Source organism: Volvox carteri, assembly GCF_000143455.1.
Source record: "Volvox carteri f. nagariensis unplaced genomic scaffold VOLCAscaffold_6, whole genome shotgun sequence".
Lineage (NCBI taxonomy): Eukaryota > Viridiplantae > Chlorophyta > Chlorophyceae > Chlamydomonadales > Volvocaceae > Volvox > Volvox carteri.
The window spans coordinates 543,892-562,005 of NW_003307549.1; the positions used below are offsets into that span (position 1 = coordinate 543,892).

The 18,114-nt window shown below is 58.6% G+C and overlaps 2 protein-coding genes across 2 annotated transcripts in view; both read right to left on the bottom strand.

The window, feature by feature from the left end:
• Window positions 1-75: 75 nt before the first annotated feature.
• Window positions 76-11,421, bottom strand: VOLCADRAFT_103429 (uncharacterized protein; the record flags this gene model as incomplete). Its single annotated transcript, XM_002947424.1, has 15 exons — window positions 76-1,285; window positions 1,429-1,502; window positions 2,096-2,395; window positions 3,182-3,304; window positions 3,804-4,199; window positions 4,679-5,358; window positions 5,562-5,918; window positions 6,122-6,170; window positions 6,220-6,459; window positions 7,107-7,985; window positions 8,418-8,795; window positions 9,270-9,644; window positions 9,952-10,113; window positions 10,435-10,647; window positions 11,356-11,421. The coding sequence occupies 15 exons, from the start codon at window positions 11,419-11,421 to the stop codon at window positions 1,264-1,266; spliced, it is 4,314 nt and encodes a 1,437-aa protein (XP_002947470.1). The 3' UTR covers window positions 76-1,263.
• A 3,186-nt stretch (window positions 11,422-14,607) lies between these two features.
• Window positions 14,608-18,114, bottom strand: part of VOLCADRAFT_103430 (uncharacterized protein) — a gene marked incomplete at its 5' end in the record, with an annotated part of 15,403 nt that continues 11,896 nt past the window's right edge. The window contains 5 exons of the mRNA XM_002947425.1: window positions 14,608-15,390; window positions 16,142-16,163; window positions 16,474-16,639; window positions 16,725-17,004; window positions 17,691-17,841. Coding sequence (XP_002947471.1) covers window positions 15,037-15,390; window positions 16,142-16,163; window positions 16,474-16,639; window positions 16,725-17,004; window positions 17,691-17,841 — 973 coding nt within the window. The 3' untranslated portion in view covers window positions 14,608-15,036. The remainder of the gene's footprint in view (window positions 15,391-16,141; window positions 16,164-16,473; window positions 16,640-16,724; window positions 17,005-17,690; window positions 17,842-18,114) is intronic.

Below are 18,114 nucleotides of genomic sequence, written 5' to 3' on the forward strand. Positions count from 1 at the left end.
GAACAAAAGACGCGAAAAGATAACGCGCAGCCGACACCAATAATGATTTCACTAACGCATGAACAACCAGGAGGAGGTGGACTGAATTATTTACAACAGAGCTTGGCAGGAAGTTGGCCGCATGGTTGGGATGGAGAACTTCGAACCGTTATGGACAGGTATGTATAAAGCCGGGCACAAGGCTGGTCCTCCCAGAGCACGCCGGCGGATATATACACAAAGTTACTATGCGATCAAAGGCTGCCAGCTACGGCCTAAAAATTAAACCCAAGCAGAAGTCAAGAACATGCGTCAGAACATCGTAAAAACAGGAAAGGGACATTCCATCGGCGGACAATGGCACCTTCAGTGCGCTTCTAATCGCTCTCCCCACCAAAACCACTAGGCTAAAGAGAATAGCACACCACGCGACAAAACATGGGTTCGTGACGACGTGTCGAAAAGGGGGTCTGCGAAAGATTTTCCATGAGGACTTCGTGCTACTCGTACGGCGATCTGTTGTGATGAATGGTTGGCGCAACAATGCGAGAGCTGCAATGCCACAAAGGATTCCCACTTCGCAATGGCGACGCGCGCATTAGGGGTCCCGGGCGCTCGACCGCCGAGTACAGGTACCGGCTGGGCACCACACACACCGGGAAGCAGCGTACGACAACCCCCAGCGTACGAGAAGCCACCACCAACCCCCCAAAGGGCATTATGTCTTACCGCACAACGGCCCTTCCATGGTGCCCCAACGCCGCAAACCAACGCAGTCCCTGCATGAAGCCTAGTTCATACATGACGCCCATCTTGCTTTGTAATCACACACATGCCAAAAAGTGAAGCCGCATTAGGACACACCGACACGACAATGCCACCCAAAAAAAGTTCTGCAATGGGTTCGCACGCCTTAGATACATCACGATAATGTCCCGGACCAAAACACTGAATCTCGACGCCACCACTGCGCGCTCGTTTGCTCCGCCGTTTGCTGGCCGGCGCAGTTCGCTGCTACACAATGCAAAGCCCCAATCTGTTTTCGCGTCGTACATCATGGACGCTAGAAGCCAGGAGCTTTACGAAAAACATAAAAAACACAAAACAATGACTCACGCACCCCCACACCCGCTTTTCGAGTTGCGCGGCAATCCGCCGCCTTCCGATCAGAAAAGTCTAAAAGGCCAACCTCGCCGTGCCACACCAAATTACCCCCCTGCCATTCCGCCACAATCCGCCGCCGACCCCCTGATGCACGGTACGACCTCCCCCCCTTCGGGGTGATTACCTTACCCGGTAGCCCGCGCTACGGAGCGGCAACGGACCGACGCCAAGGACGGAACGTGGAAGAGCTGCTGATACTGCTTCTAGCGCTACTGCTACCACCCGCGATGCCGCTGCTGCTATTTTGCCCCCGTAGCTACTGCTGACTAAGATGCCCCAATGCACCTGGCGCCGAATGCAAAGTCGTCAAAGTCGGGGGCTTTCCTGCAGAAGCCTTGGCCTGTGGCCCGACGGCCTCGCTGTGCGAGAGGAAAGCCCCAGGAACATGCCAGCAGCGGCAGCAGCAGAAGACGAGGAGTTGCCACTGGAGGGCACGTCACGCAATTAAGTTTTTGTGAAGTGTCAAAAGTCCAAGAAGTGTCACAAGTGTGTCCCTTTCCCCTTACCTTTCTGTCCACCTCTACCACCACCTGCCGTCGAGTCTTCCGCTGTGCTGCCCCTCCAAGCCTGTCACTCCTGTCGCCATCATCTTTCCCTAAACCGGTCGAGCTTTTTGACCAGATCGTTACCACGCCACAGGTCGGTTTGCAGATGCATGTTGCTCATTCACTTTCGCCACCATCACCACCATTACCACCGCAGCGACTCTCTACGACCACCATCACCACCACCAATAAAACTCTGATAAAGCTACTTTTCTGGACGCCCTTTACCGCCCTTCCTGCTTGCGTCTACTCCTGCCTCTATCTCCCCACCTCTTCCCCCCTTTTAAGAGCTGCTCACACGCACCCGCACATGCTCACGCGTGTCGTGCCAGGAAAGGCCCGGGCTTCGTAGGTGAAGGGGACCGCGCACCACCATTACATCCACCACCACCGTCACCACCTCCCACCTCATGCTGCTGTGGCCGCTCCTGTTGGAACTGCTGGTGTGGCTGTTGCTGCGGGCCCGGCTGCGTGTCGTGCGTGACGCTGTAAAAGGCCGTGGAGCTGTTATCCGCCAACACGAGAGAGCGGCCGCGCAGCGTCACGTGAGGTACGGAGCGGGTGCCGCTGAATATTCGTACACACGGTCGTAGCGGCGCCGCCTGATGGGCCGCCACCACCGGGGTCAGCGACTGCTCCGCGGGTCGGAAGCTCAGTTGCCGACAGACCTGCAGCTGCTCCAGACGCCGCTGCGCCGCGGGGCCGGTCTGTTGCCACAGCCAGCCATTGCATTGCGGTGCGGTGCGTTGGTGTGTGTAGCAGCCACGACGACCATCAGGGGGGTCGACAACCGGCGAACAGCGGTCGCGAGGAGGAAAGGGAGGGGAAGGAGGGGGAAAGGGAGGGGAAGGAGGGGCGAAGTTGTGGGTGGGTTGGAGGTTGGGATGCGGGGGGCTGACGGGTGTGCGGACGGGGGGGGGCATGAGGGCGGGAGAGCGCGTGGGGGCGAGACGATCGCTCACAGAGGGTGCAACGGATGCCATCAATTTGAAGACAACATACATGTGTGCTTACATGCATACGCCTGTATGTATGTACGTTACGCGGTTCAGCGGGAGATACGCTCTTGACGCCATCCCTGAACTCAATGTGTGACTCTCCATCACCACTCCATCAATCTCGTCCGATTCCCCTCGCCCTGCCATCTGAAGTTCATAAGTAATAACATTTAGAGAACATCAATTTATGCGAAATCTGATTGCGAAAGCGAGCGGCGGACCTCAAATGGAAAACTGACTGCCCGCTGACCACCGTCCCGAGTGACACATCACCCAACAACCACATTCTGTACTGCACCGTCAACACGGCACGGCACGGCACGGCACTGGATGCACTGTGGGTCTAGCACCCGCCCACCCTCCACGCAAACACGCAGACACACGCTGCATCCCTTCTCGCGTGGGGTGTTCAGTTCGTTAAAAATCCCACCAAAGCGCACGTAGGACCCCAACATGGGCCCCGACCAGAGGCCCGAGGGGACCCGACGTACATACCGGGCTCAGGGGCGACAGGCCGACTGCTGCCGTCGTCAGTCCCTCCGCCGTCTCGTCCTCCGCCGCCGCCAAGTACTCGGGACTGCTGTCCGGAGCGACACCCGCGTCTATGGCAGCTGCCTCCTGTGGTGTGCGACCCAGTGCGACCCCAATCGGCAAAATATAAAGTCGGTTAGATGGCTGGTTGGTTATTGGTTGGTTGGTTGCTGGATTAATGACGCTTTATCCGCGATGCAGCGGGGAAAAACCGTGTCGTGGGTAATAGGGACGACAGTAGCACCAGCAGTAGCACCAGAAGTAGCACCAGGGACAAGAATATGCACGGGAGCCGTTTACACGCAGTGCACGCAGTGAGAGCAAGGTGGAAATGCGGACCCGTTAAAGCCACCCAACAGAACCCACCCTGAACCCAACAGGACGGGTTTGCAAACAGCCGGGTGTGCGCAGCCCCACAGGCAGGCACACGACACCTCCTTTCCCCCCTTCCCACCGGCCTTGGGTGACCCCTCTCCCACTGCCCGCCCACTTCACGTCCTTCCCGTTCGTCTATCCCCTTTCCTCAACCCAGCAGGAACCCAATGGATTAATCCCACCCAACCCCTCGCCACCCAACCCAACGCACCATCATCAACGCCCGCTCTGGCAGCCGCACCACAAACGGCGCATAGTCCGTCCTGAGCACCGCCGCCCAGGGTCCCGGGCCCAGACCGGCCCACGCCATCAGCTGCAACCCGCTGATCTCCCGCAGCAAAGTGCAGCTGGCGGCGTGCCACAGCCGTACCAAGGATTCCAAAGAGGACCACGTCGCCAGCAACAGACCCGTGGGACTGTAACGCACGCCCTCCACGGAATCTTTGGAATCGGTGCCGTGGCCGTGGGATGCGGAAGCCGTACATGACGCTGTACGGATGTCCCAGGTGCGAAGGCTGCCGTCCCGGCTAATGGACGCCAGTGAGGGCGCGTTGTTGGGCGCAAAGTCGACGTCGTACACGTGGTCGCGGTGCTGCAGGGTGGCTATCTGTTGGTGGTGACGGTGAGGGGGAGGAGGAGGGGGAGGGGAAGAGAAAGACAAGGGGGAGAAAATATTATTTTTATATATACTTTCCGGGAGCCTTCCCTTCCCTCCTTCCCAACGGCCCCATCCCACCCCACACCGGCTGCAGCAGCTCCCCCACGTACATATACCGTACACCAACTAACCAACCAACCAACCAACCAACAGACAGTCAGACCGACTCCTTTCTCTCCAGCACACCTTTCCAGAACGGTAATCAACTCACCATCCATACCCAACACCACTGCACCCACCCGCAGCACTCACACACACCTGCACACCTGCTTCCACACTCCTTGCTTTGATAAAGGTACTCATCAGTTGCTCAGTCATCTCCGCCCGCGGCTCAGAAATCCCATCAACTCCCGCAAAGTACATACGGACCCACACAGGACATAACGATGGCCTATGGTTTCATCCACTCCCACCCACCACCCACTGACCGGCTGAGGCAGCTGATCCTCCACGACGGCGCGAAGAGCCGCCTCCGGGCTCCACAAGCACAGCGTCCCGTCATCCGACCACGTCGCCAGCAGCCTGCCGTCCTGGCTGTACTGCAAGCCGTACGCCAACCGCGCGTGGCCCTGCAACCGTGCCGCCAGCGCTCCCGACGGCAGCGCCCACAGCAACACGGTGCCGTCGTCGTGAGCGGAGGCCAGGTGACTGCCGCGGGGGGCAAAGGCGACGCTGCAGGACAGAGTTACCCAGCCGCCAGCGCCAGGGCCGTGACGGCGCGAAGCGCCGGCGGCAGCCGCGGCCGCGGCTGCTGGTGCCAACCAGGCCGTCGTTGCGCGGCTCGGTGCGGCGCCGCCACCGGCGCCAAAGCCGTCGTGCGACAGCCTGCCGCCCAGCGCCGCGTCTGCTTGGATAGCCACCAGCAAGTGTGTCCCCGTGACGTCAATATCGGAGGTGTTCCAGATGCAGATGCAGCCGTCGTCGGAGGCGGAGGCGAGGAGGTTGCCGTCGGAAGAGTAAATCACGCGACCGACGGGTCGCCCGTGGTCGCCCACAAGCCGAACCCAGCGCCGTGGTGAAACGGCGTCCCAGACCACCACACCGCCGTCAGCCAGGCCAGCAGCGAGCTGTGTCCCACTGGGGTTGTGGGTGAGGCAGGATATGACACCTGGCAGGGGAGGAGGATGGGGGCAGGAAAGGTTGCCAGAGAAAAGTGGGTCGTGGACCCAATCCCATCCCAGGTCTTGCACCCGCACCCGCACTCGCACCCAGAAACGACGACATGGGTCGTCAGCTTTAGCCCTTTACATCCCATAAACCCCCTCCACACCCACTCCACCGCCCCTGCAAAACCGCTCCACCTCGACCTACCCGGTGCCGGGTGCCGCCCACTGCTAGCCGCCTCATCACCGCGAATAACAGTAACCTGGTGCTGCGCCGCCGTCCGCTCCGCCGCCGCGCCAGCCGCGGCGGCGCCAGGCCCCGCGGCCGCTGTGGCGCCGCCACCGATTCCGTAACCCTGATCCGCCCTCATCGCCTCGCTGCGGTGCAGTATGGCGCCCATGTCCCACAGCCGTACGCCGTCCTCGTTGCCGCCGGTGGCCAGCACCAGGCCGCAGGGACTGAAGGCTAAGGCGTTGACTGCGAAGGAGTGGCCGCGGAGGCTGGCGGCTTGGAACCACTGACCCCGGGTGCTGGCGTTCCACACGCACACCTCCCCGTCGTCGCCTGGCGTGGGGGAGGGGGAGGAGGGGGAAGAGGGGGAAGAGGGGGAGAGGCGAGTTTTGGTGGTGGTGGGGTGGGGGTACGGGGGCTCGGTCTACTTCTACGAACTGCTCCGTCCTATCTCCCTCTCTACTACCCTCAACCGCACCGTCCCCTCCCCTCCTCCTCAGCCCCCGGCCCGAGTCCGAGGTCTTCTTCGACCTAACCCGCACAGGCGCCCTTTCTTCGTTCCTTTTTATACAGAATCCTCCTTGCCTGCAGTTGCCAGCAGCAGCCCGCCGGGGCTGAAGGCGATGGCTCGCACCGGGGCCGCCCCCGGCGGGCCCTGCAGCACCTGCAGCTGATTCCCCGAGGCCACATCCCACAACAACACCTCCGCAGCGCCCTCCGCCAGGGATGCCAGCAGCAGCCCCGATGGGCTGTAGTGTACGGCACGGATGGGCACGTTGTTGTCGTACGCGCGCAGTACGCTGATGTGCAGTGGATTGAGCCGTTCCAGATGCCACACCCGGATGGTGCCATTGGCGCAGGCTAGGGCTAGCAGCTGGAGAGGGAGGTACGGGGGGGGAGGGAGGAATGAGATACGCAGATAAGAGGACGAGGGCAAGAGCGGGGAGAGAGGAAAAAGAGAGAGAGAGGAGGGGGAGAAGGAGATGAGAGACATGAGTGGATTGGTGGGTAGTTGAGTGGTGGTCTATGCGGTGTCTACCGGCATCCAAGTGTACGGCATTTGGATGTTATTCCAAATCACATGCTATAATGCATCCTTTACGGAATAAAAAGGCCGCTCCACATACAACAATTTAGCGGAATTTCATTTGGGGTTAATTTTAATGATTGCTAAAGTTGTAAAGGTCATGCAACCCTGGCTATGGGACCGGTAACAGGGCCTGCAATAAACGACAACGATGGTGAAGAAGGTCACAGGGTCTGCGGCGACGGCCACCTGCCGGCGGCAAAGTGAAGTATTCAATCACAACACGAATTCACTCATCAAGTCGTCCTCAAAACCTTGACAACGAAAACTTCCCCCGCCGCATTATTTCCACTACAACTTTCACCACCCTCGACTTCCAAAAAAGGAACAAATTTGATTATTGAAGCGAAAGAACTTGCCTGGCCGTTTGGTGAGAAGCTTGCGTACCGCGCCGCAGTAGTGCGATTGATGACCGGCATAGTGGAGCTGCGCACCCCCTTGACCGGGTCCCACACCGTCACCGTTCCGTCGCCATACACCACCGCCAACAAGTGCCCATCGGGGCTGTACGACATGTGCCGTATCGAAGGTGCGTTACGGGGCCCCAGCAGGGTTTTCAACACGGGGTCGGGCTGCGGTTCGCTAAACACCAGCAGCGGCCCCGATCCAGAATCCAACGCTCGTACACGTACGGCACTGTCGGTGGACGAGCCAACGGCGAGCAGCCTGCCTTGCGGGTGCAGGTCGACGCAGGGCACCGAGGGGCTGTAGCCCGTGAGGGTGCCCACGCAGCGCGCTGTAGCATGGTCCCACATGAGCACGGTACCGGCGGCAGTAGCGGCCGCCAGCAGCCGATTACGCCGGTCAAACACCAGTCCCGTCACGCCACCATTATGACCCGGCAAGTGCGTGATTGCAGCCGGCCAGAACGGCGGTGGGTTTAGCAGCTTGCACTGCGGCCGGCTGGGTCGCGTATGGGACGAAGAACCACCAGCAGAAGTGAGGGCGCCGCCGCCGCCTCCGGCGGCGGCGGCGGCGTTGCCATCGCCGTCCCAGCTTGGCCTTGTCGCCCCCGGCTTAGCATGATCCGTACCTCCAGATGCGGCGCCGTGCGGTTGGTAGTTCTGGTGGTTGCTGCCGTAGCTTCGTACACCGCCGCTGGGAGGTGTACGACCCTCAGCGGCGGCCACCAGTCGCGCCAGCAGCGTACGTGAGGGCGCCGACTGCCAGAGGCCCATGACGGCGCGTGGGAAGGCCCGCAAGGCGCCCATGTTGTGTCGCAGCCAGCGCAGTACCTCCGAAACCACCTCCGTTTTGTGCGTCAGACGTAGCAGGGTGAGGTACAGGGTACCCTCTTCCTGGCAGCGAAACACCTAAAGAGGTTGGGAAGGGAGGCGGAAGAAAAGCGGGGAAGGTAAAGAACAGAAGGAAACGGACGATCAGGAAAACGGACGGGCGTGAAGTGGAGGGACGAGGGGCGAGGGAGGGGAAGGGAGTGGGGAGAGGTGTGTGTAGGGGGGGAGGGGCCCACGGCAAGCCGTGAAGAGGGAAGAGTAGGAGAGCGGGAGAGGGGTAACGCGCGGACCCCGGGGCATCCCGAAATCCATGGAGGCTGAAGTTGGTGGCAGGGGGTGGCTGGGAAGGCGGGAGTGGTGGGCTGTCAGGATGGGGTATAAGAGACCCCCAAGCATCCCGAGGGCACCTCATGGACCTCTTCTATTAGACCCTCATATACCCAAATATACATATGACCACCCGCAAACCCCCCATCCCCCCCATCCTCACCTCCCCCTCCCGACACGCACCTGCTCCATGTACTCCGCATCCATCAACAGCCGCTCGCCACCCGTCACCTCCTCGTCGCTCAACAACAAATGCAACACGGCGTACCGCAAGCCGTACGTATCCAGCGCCCGTACATCCCGCTCCGCAACCTGGCGGTAGTGGTGACCCAGCACAGCATGACCGACCCGCGGGTCGGCGGTAAACTGCTTGGCCACCCGTTTATCCATCAGCCAGGACTCCAGGGAGGGGTCCGCCATCACCATGACGCCATCCCGTACATGGAAGAGGACTTCCCAGGCCGGCAGGTGCTGCAGTACACCCTCGAAACCCATGGCGGCGAGTTGGGTGGTGCTGAGGCGCTCCTGAGCTGCTACTGCCACACAGAGCAGCCGCATGACCTTTGGAGGGGGAAAAGGGGGTTCATAAGATACACGGAGGAGAGGTGGGGAGACGGGGGCCCGGTGAGTGACTGGGGACTGGATGGAACGGACTGGAGTTCTGGACGGCGTTCACGTTCTTCGGCGGGTAGGATATTCCGCAGCGATTATTCGCATCGGGGGGCATTGATTTCAAGTGGTTCGTGGTTCCCTGCTGCCGTCTTCCCATCACTCCTCGTGACATGACTCGTTCCTCTTCGTACCCACATGCACATGCACATGCAAGCTCTCCAAACTGCGCCCTCTCCCTTCCCTTCCCTTTCCTTCCCTTCCCCTCCCGCTGTCCCTCTCTCTACGGCGACGCGCTCCCCCCTCCGGGATGGCAGTGGCGGAGGAGGCACGTCCAGGTTTGCGGGTCTTTCCAAACGACTTCCTCCCCTCAAGGCCCATTCAACTCAAAATCCCTCCCCCCTCGTTCTCCTCTTCCCCCTTCACCTGCGTATGCAGTTCCTGAGCCGCAATCGCCTGAGCTGCATACATCTTGAGCTGCGCCTGGTGCTCCACCGCCTGCTGCTGCACGTGCTTCTGCAGCTGCTGCAGCTGAGCCTGAGCCGTGGGGCGCGCCCCACGCGGCGACAGCTCCGTCACCTTCTGCTGCATCGCCTCCAACTGCACCTGCGTCTGCACCTGCAGCTGCGCGACCTGCGTGCGGAAGGTGGTGTGCCGCCGCTCGGCGGCCGACACCGTGCGGTCAAAGTGCTGCGCGAAGACCGCGTAGTAGGCCTCCCCTAGGGACGCGGGCAGCGGACTGGGCAGCTCCCGGAGCTGCAGGATGACCATGTAGAAGAGCACGTGGAGGTGCTCCGGAACCTGTACGACAGTGGTTGTGGAAATGGGGATGGGGATAGAGGAGGGATTCAGGAGAGAGAAAGAATGGGGAGACCCTAGTGTCGTGAAGAAGTCATAGAAAACGGAGGGAAGGGGATAGACACGAGGATGGAAGATGACAGACATACACACACACAAACAGACATGCACATACAGACATGCACCTTAGCTGGACTACAGAGCTCGCTTCGGTATGAAGTTGTTCGTGTCCCACCATAATCGGTATTTCCCTCAGCGCGGCTCAGAAGGTCATTAAAACACACCCTCTCTCTCATGCACACACACACACCTGTTTGAGGTCATGCAACATGAACGCCGCCGCCTCCTCCCCGAACTTGTGTTGCAGTCGTTGTTGCATGGCCGCCACTGACACCTGGCCGTGCAGTATGCTGTCCCGGTCCCTCTCCGCCTGGGACAGCCGGTAGCCATCAGCGGTGTGGGATACACGACCCTGGCACGAGGTGTGGGGTGAGGTGTGGGGTGAGGTGTGGGGTGATGTTACGAAGTGGGGGTTGAGAGTCGAGGTCACAAACGGATATGCGCAACAGAAGAACGGTTTGACTTGGGGATTGTAGGGTTAAGGCAAAGGAGGTGTGTGTGGAAAAGGTCCCACGAGCCGAGTAAGGGGGGGACCGGCGAGGCGACGGCCGATGAAATCGATCAGTGGCGAGAAGGGGGAAAGAGACACCGTACTTGCACACGTAAGGCCTCCGAAACCCCACCCACCCGCACACCGCGCCACTTGCACACCTCCTACATCCCCCCCGCGCACCTGTAGAGCCACGCTGCCCGTGCCCGTGCCCGTGCCGCTGCTGCCCGCAGCCGTAACTCCTCCCCCTCCCGCCATGCCCTTGCTGGGGCTGCTGCCCCCCCCATTCCGCCTCTCCTCCCGCTCCCTCTGCATTCTCTGCAGGTGCTCCGTCAGCGCCAGCATCTGTATGGAGTACACGTCCGCCTCGGAACTCGCCAGGGCGACAACATGGTGCTGATGGTGGAGGTGGTGCGGGTGTGGGTGCTGATGGTGGAGGTTGTGGGTGTGGTTGTGAGGGGAGGGAGAGCTGGAACGGCCGTTGGCGGAGAGACCCCGCTCCAGGGAAGTGATGGCACCAGCGGCGGCGGCGGTGTTGGCAGCCGTTGAATTTCTGAAAGATGGAAAGAGAGCGATGAACGGAAAAGATTTTGTGTTGACAGGACAGGGTAACGCAATTCGGCAAAGGTAAAAATAAACAGGAGGCCTTGAAAGATTCGATGATACAAGGTGCTAGGTGCTCTGTGCACTTCTCTCCACACATAAATCTACAAGGGAACGTTGATCCGAACCTGACTCAAAAGGAGCCCCAAAGGTTAGGCAAGTCCCAAATTCGGGTATGGTATAGGGGACTTAGTAGGTAATAATAGCAAACACGGACAAATGAAGCAGGAGTTAGCAACAGGGGGGTTGTCAAGTGGGCTAACAGCTGCAGGCGACGACAGGAGGAGGGACACGGGGGATGTGGCTGAGGGGGGATCTAACGGCGCCGGGGAAAGATCCTCCTGGAAGCAGCAGAGCCCCAGGACAGCAGTTCAGCACAGGTTCGCTCGTGTCATTGCTATCTGTCTGGTGCGACAGTTACCCCCAACGTAAACTCTACATGGGCCTCCTGAAGAACCCAAATGCCCAAATGACTTCCACTGACTCTCCCCATGTCCTCACCCAGGGAGCCAGCCAGTCCGCCAAGCCAGACAGCTGGCCAAGAGAGAAAATAACATAACATATCATAACAATTGATACAGATGTATTAACAATAATGGAGGTAAATGGACTAACATGTCGATTTATCTTCCTACTGAGCCTTCCTGCAAAACGTATTGTCTGCCTCAATAAGATACGGGATAATCAGCCCGGGTTCGAATCCCGGTCAGGTCTCAGCACTTGGACATGGCGACCTACCCTGACAGAGATTTGATGGGACTTGTGGGCGGGGAGATATTGGAGGTACTTGGAATGATGACGCTGGCTGGGGCGCGGCGTGGCAGAGGTCCTGAGGAAATGGTGCCGCTAGAGTGGCCGCCGGAGTAGTGGCTGAGGACGTTGGGCGTTGTGGAGCGATGGGCCGGGTGGTGGTTGTGGTTGTGATTGTTGTTGTAGTGGTGTGGTGTTGGCGCGAGAGAGAGCGTGGGCTGCAAAGATGGGAACTTTGTTGCGCTGATGCGCAGGCTGCGCACGAGGGAGAGAGCTGGGGTGGAAAAACCGAAGGGAAGGCGGCTATCTCGTCGCTTTCGGCCGGCGCTGGGGCTGCGAGCGCGTACGGAATCCCGCCCGGCTAGGTCTCGAGAGGCGGAGTCGCGACGGCCCGACTCCCTGCCGCCAACTGAGATGCTGGAAGGCGGTCGGGAGCGTTGCGCGTACGGCGATATTGGGACGGTGCCGGTGCCGCCACCAACACTGGTTCGAAGGTAAAATAATTCATCGATGTTGTCGAAATTTTGGCATGATGGGAGCGTCGTTGGCCGGATGCCCCGAGAGGTTCGCGACCGACGCGGAGGGCTCCATGGACTGTGCAGCTCGTCCATGCAGGTTACCGGTGGCACCAGATATCTGCAGCAGAAATGAGTACCACACCACCTTATGACTGGCAGGGGGTGCCGTGCAGCAGAAGACTCAACAGCAGGGCGCTGGCCAGAATTTGCTGAACCCAGGATAACGGGGCGGTATGCTGCATCTTTTATTGAGCCATGTTAAGAGTAAGACAGCAGAAACCATCGATGGAACGCGGCCAGACGTATGGAAAGGCTAGGCTCCTGATGGGTCAAGGTACTCCTTCATTTCTACTATAATGGCCTCAAGCAAAACCCGATCACAAACTGCACGTGAAAGCGTACCCCTGATAAGGCGCACGCTTCTGCGCCCAATTCCAAGGCTCCTCGGCCTTCTACTAAAGGCCGTTTCCATGCATACGCGGACCGGAGTCCTGTCAAAATGTTCGTTTCTATTTCAGGTGTATTATCACTTAGCAAATGTTTTAGCCAAGAAACTGCAGACTTTCTCGATGCTGTTGTAGTACGAGTTGACGGTAAAAAGTTACAACGCCTTATACCTCGCCAACATACAGACGAATGCACACCCAGCCAATTTTGCCTCTCATGGAAAGCTTGAAGCTGGCCTCTTTATATTGGCAATTCATTATCTTAGCTGGCTACTCCATCGGTTAGCCTCAACTTGCGAAAGCTCCTGACGCGCCTATACATTGGCTTGAAGCACACAGCATTGCGTTCAGCTTTGATGTTTCCAAATCCGAAAGACTCAGCCATCCAGGAATACGGCTACTTGTGGTGGTGGTTCCCCGCGTGACTTTCCCTCGCAGTATCGGAGTGCTTGTCCGTTTATCGGCCGGATGTGGCCATAGTGAACCAAAAACACAGGACAGCTGGTGCGAAAAAACACGTCATTAACATTATGCGAACGCATCGCAAGTATGCGCATTGTCATGCACTCACCGTTTTTTGAGGGAGCGAAGACACAACTTAGGGATGGAAATGGGATCCTTTCGCTTTTCGTCAAACGCTGACTCGCTTTCTACAGCCCATTGGCACAGTTTCAACTGCGCTGTTTCTGAGTTACTTTCCTTCCCTCTGACACGCCGAACGCCGCCACTGCACCTTGCTGATCAGAATCCATCGTCAGCTGCTTCCACACCATCGCGATCATCACCATACACGGCACATGCCACCGCGAGGTGCCAGTTATGCTATGATAACGTCTAACGGCCAGCTGTCCGAAAGTCGTTCATTTCAGGCACCTCATCCCTCCAGATTTCACCACCACCACCCGCTTGCCTCCCAAACTTCCCCCTACACGGCCCATATTTTCTTCACCACCACCACCATCTGTTACAGATTTGCAATTCAGCGAGTCGTGTTACAGCGTGCCCTAAGTTGTCCATACATGTTGATGCCATGTCATCAAAGAAAACTCATACATCTGCTTACTACGTTTGAAAGCCAAATGAAAGCACATGGTGCGCATCCCTCCCACCCGGTTACTGTACGGCTGTACAAACGTAGATACCTTCAGCCGTACGCCTCGCCTCTTAACAGTGATCTCAGCCCAACAACAACAAGTTACACACGCACGCGCGATGTACGTGTCTTCCATAATCCTGCTTGTTAGGCCTGTCACGCCAAAACATCTGGAGCGCACAAAAGTGATCCATCCGCATTTCTTGTGTCTGTTAGCACGTCATATGGCGTGACAGGCCTTTCCTGCCATGACGAGACACATACACACACATACACGCATGCAGATATTCCAGCACATGCACACGCACCGCATACCACCCTCCATCGCTAGAGGAGCTAGGGTACCCAGCTCCTTCGAAGGAAACGAAAAGGTCTCTCGGCCCCGGTGCAGCCAGCAGTCGCCCCGCAGTATTCCGCAGGGGGGGCTGTACGGCCCTGGGCTGCAAGCGGAGGAACGGTGTCGCGTTTGGACTATACGCTAGGGCCCGGTGCGGCGGCCAGCGGCGTTGGAGTGATGTATGAATCAGGTGTATATACACTTGCTGCTAAGGCCCCCATGCAAATCCATATGGACGGTGCATTGCGCGCCGCCTCCATCTTAGCAAGAACGGCTGAGCATCTATAGCCTCCTGGTGGTGCGCGAACCCAGTTCCCCATCGCCAGTCAAACTGGAGAATAGGACGTGTATGAGATGTGCGTGAGACGGAGCAGAAGGCGAGGAGGGAAGTGCTGGAGCAGTTGGCATTGATGGGCTGGAGTTGCGGAGTGTGGCCCCGGAGCTGATGAGCGGCGTATGTCATATTATTGCTGATGGTTGGTTGTCGTTAGTATGGGACTCGCTTTGGTGAGTTGAGGACGCGTTCTGAGCCCGGGGGCGCTTGGGGAGCCAAAGCCGTGGGCCGCGGAATGCTATGTGAATCAAATCTTCGGTGCTCGGTGGAGAATTGTAGTATTAGCTTTTTAAATCCAATTCTCAGTTCAACGTGGCATGCGAGTTTATCATGAGACACGACGTTGACTGACTGACTGACAGCAGTAAACCCCGGGGGGCCTCGGCGCCCCGAAAGGCGCCGAAAAGGTATCCAGAACGCGCCCACCTCTATGCACCTCACCCTGTCGTTCCCACACCCTCCAAGCCCTACCGGAAACACCTATCCGTGAGTATCCCCACCCCCACCCTCAACCCCACCCACCGGACCTCCCCGAAGCACGCCAGCGCGAACGGGGTTTGCGTTCAATCCCCCCGACCAACCATTACACAATTCAACAAGCTGTACATAGCATTCCGACCGCTTTCCAAACCCCCTCCCTCCACCCCCAAAGTCTCAACCCTCCCCGACTAAAAGCTCGTCCAGGACGTAGTGGAGAGTGTACGTCAACCCTGACACAAACACCCTAAACCCTGCACACTGTCCTGGAGCCGAATGGGCTGCAGGTCTCGTCCGTCAAAGCTTAGATTCACAGCGGGCAGCGGCAAATCGGGGTTGAACCGGCCGCCAGTACCGCCGCCGCCGTCAACGCCGCCGCTGCCGCCGCCGCCGCCGGCGGAGGCGGCGGACGGCAGCGCTTTAAAGTCCGACAGCAGTGCGACCGCCTCGCCGGCGGCGGCGGTGGCGGCAGCCTGTACCGCCGCCGCTGGCCCCGCGACCGATCCGTAGCTGCCGTCTTGAGAGCAGTGCGAGTACTGTACGAGCAGCTTGGTTAGTTGTGCTTGAAGCAGCTTGTGCGACTGTTTGGGTGAAGGGGGAATCAAATGTTGGTAACGAAAATGATGGTGATGGTGATGATGATGATGATGATGAAGATGGTGATGATGAAAATGATGGTGATGGTGATGATGTAAGGAGAAGCAGCAAAGGTGAACTACCGTTCGAAGGAGGGGGGAAGGAGGGGGAGGAGAAGAAATTACAAAAAGTTAGGGAGCTGCTAACGGAGGCCCCCCCCCCTTGGGGGCTACTAGCCCGGTAAGGGGTGATCCCACTGGTGGTGGTGGGGAGGGGAGCCCCGGAGGCTCAAGAAGAGGGTCAGCGGAAATAAGTTAGGGTTTATCCCCTACGATGATATGAAACCGGGGGGAGGGGGGAGATGAACCACGAACGAGGGGGAAAGGAGGGGAAAGACGAACCACACGCGATTGAAGCTGCTGCCAGGGCAAGATAGTAGCAAACGTAAAAACTGACCGAAAGGCGTCCGTGGCGACTGTGACGACTGTAACCTCGGGATGACGACGTGACGTAGATGTTGGAAATCCTACCTACCTAAGCCGCCAGAATGAAAAAAGCTGAATAGTATAGCCAATCCGTAAAGAAGTAGGTGTAGAAAAGTAGTCGTGAAGGCGGCGAGCAAAATAGTGCTGTCGTAAAGGTGGCCTAAAGGTGCTGGCCTGGAGAAAAGGCTGATTTGCTGATACTGAAAGGCTGTCGGTATGCAAGTGTTCCTCCCAAACCCCCAAGAAAACTAAAACGCGCGACCGACCCGACCGACCCGACTATTCTATTCCGGCTAGGGGGAGGAGGGGGAGGAGGGGGAGGAAGAGGCGGGGAGAGACAGATTTCAGGCATGACCCTCCACACGTACCTGTAGCTGCGTCTGTCTGCCCTCCGGAGACAGGAACCTCGCTAACTCAGCCGCACGACATACCGCACGACACAAGTCCAAGCAGTACAACGGAACCCCAAGTTGCACACTCAGAGGAACCCAGGACGCGCCACTGCCGCAGCCGCCGTCTGTCGTCGTCGTCGCCGCCGCCAACACATCAACATCCGAGCCGAGGCCGCTGCCGCTGCTGACGCCGCCCATGGCATGAACTGACGACGCTGGCAATGATGTTGATGGGGGCAGCGGCGGCGGCGGCGGTGCGCGCATTTGCATAAGGCGCAGGTGGCCGACGCACGACGCCAGGCCCAGCTGTCGCAGCCCCGAAACCAGTCCGGGATCCAGTATAACCCGGGCCGGCTCGCCACCCGTCCTTCGGATACCTGCAGATGTACGACATGGATGGCCGTGGACGTGAGGTAAGACAGGCTCGGGTGTACGGCATAAAACCCATTAAACCCCACATACCTGGAACCACCACGGACGTGCCAGAGGGTGTCAAACCGGAGGAGGAAGAGGCACCAGTACCCGGCGGCGCTGTACTGCAGGTCCCGGGTGCCGTCAAAACCGCCGACGTCGCCGCCGCCGCCGCCGCCAGCGGCGGCTGCGGCGGCAGCGGCAGCGGCACATCTACAACGTCAGGGCACCAGCCCAGCTCCGTACAGTCCAGTGGCTGTACAAGTACGGCCGTACGACTGAGTAAGTCGTTGAGAGTGTACAGTAGGAAGGACGACTCCACCACCATCATCTGCACAGATTGTACGGCATGTACGACAGGCCAAGTGCTTGCTGCGTGGGGGCATAATTGAATGTGGTGACCAGGTCGCGTTTGCGGCTACCATCAACATACATACATACATACATACATACATACATACATACATACATACATACATACATACATACATACATACATACATACATACATATTACATACATACACATACTAAGGGTTTGGCACCACTGGTAAGGCGCGACCATTGCCCCCGGGAGATCCCGGGATCGATACCCATTAGGGTCAAAAGTCCTTCCGATGGTGGAAGGCATTGCGCCCCTAGTTGATGGACGGTGGTGACCTGGGATAAAGTTAACCTGCGAGCCGACCAGGAATGGAGTTGCGCCGCTGTCGACCCGGCAGATTCCGTTGGATGCTGGTGGTGGGTGCGGAACCTGAGCGATCCACTGAGAAGATGACTAGGGTGACTGGATGAGGGTGCCCCGAAATACCGGGGAAGGCAGGGTTTCGCAGGGTAGCTGCCACGGGCGAAGATACACCCCCCTGTTTCACACATCATACACACATGCACAGCGTTCCATCCTTGGCATTTCCCTCTCTCGCCTCAGATCACAAAACAAACATACGCATATACACACATACACATGTATCACCGCATCCCTCCCTCCCTCCCTCCCTCCATACGTACGGTGCCGTACCTGACCCTCCGTGCCGTGTGCCTTCCCCCCTCGCCCCGGCTCCGTGTCCTCGTCCCACGGGGTACACAGCGCATGTGTACACCGGTCCAGGGGGTGTGGCAGCCGCCAAACCCGCTGACCGCACACGAACACGTACGACGTAGGACCGCACCTGCCCGGGGAATTGGCGGGGACGCGGGGAAAGATGCGGTGGGCCGGGGCCCCGGCGGGGAAGGGAAATCCTGTGAACGAATGTTGTTGATACACTAGGAATCCAAGGGATCGTCAGTGCATACATAGAAACCGCTCAACCAACAATGTATGCACATATGTCTGTATGTATGTACGTTGGTATGTATGTCTGCGGGACGAAGCCAAAACCGTGCAAACCCCCACATCACACATTTCGATGCGTCGAAAGATGTGTAAAGACGCCGGGGGCCAA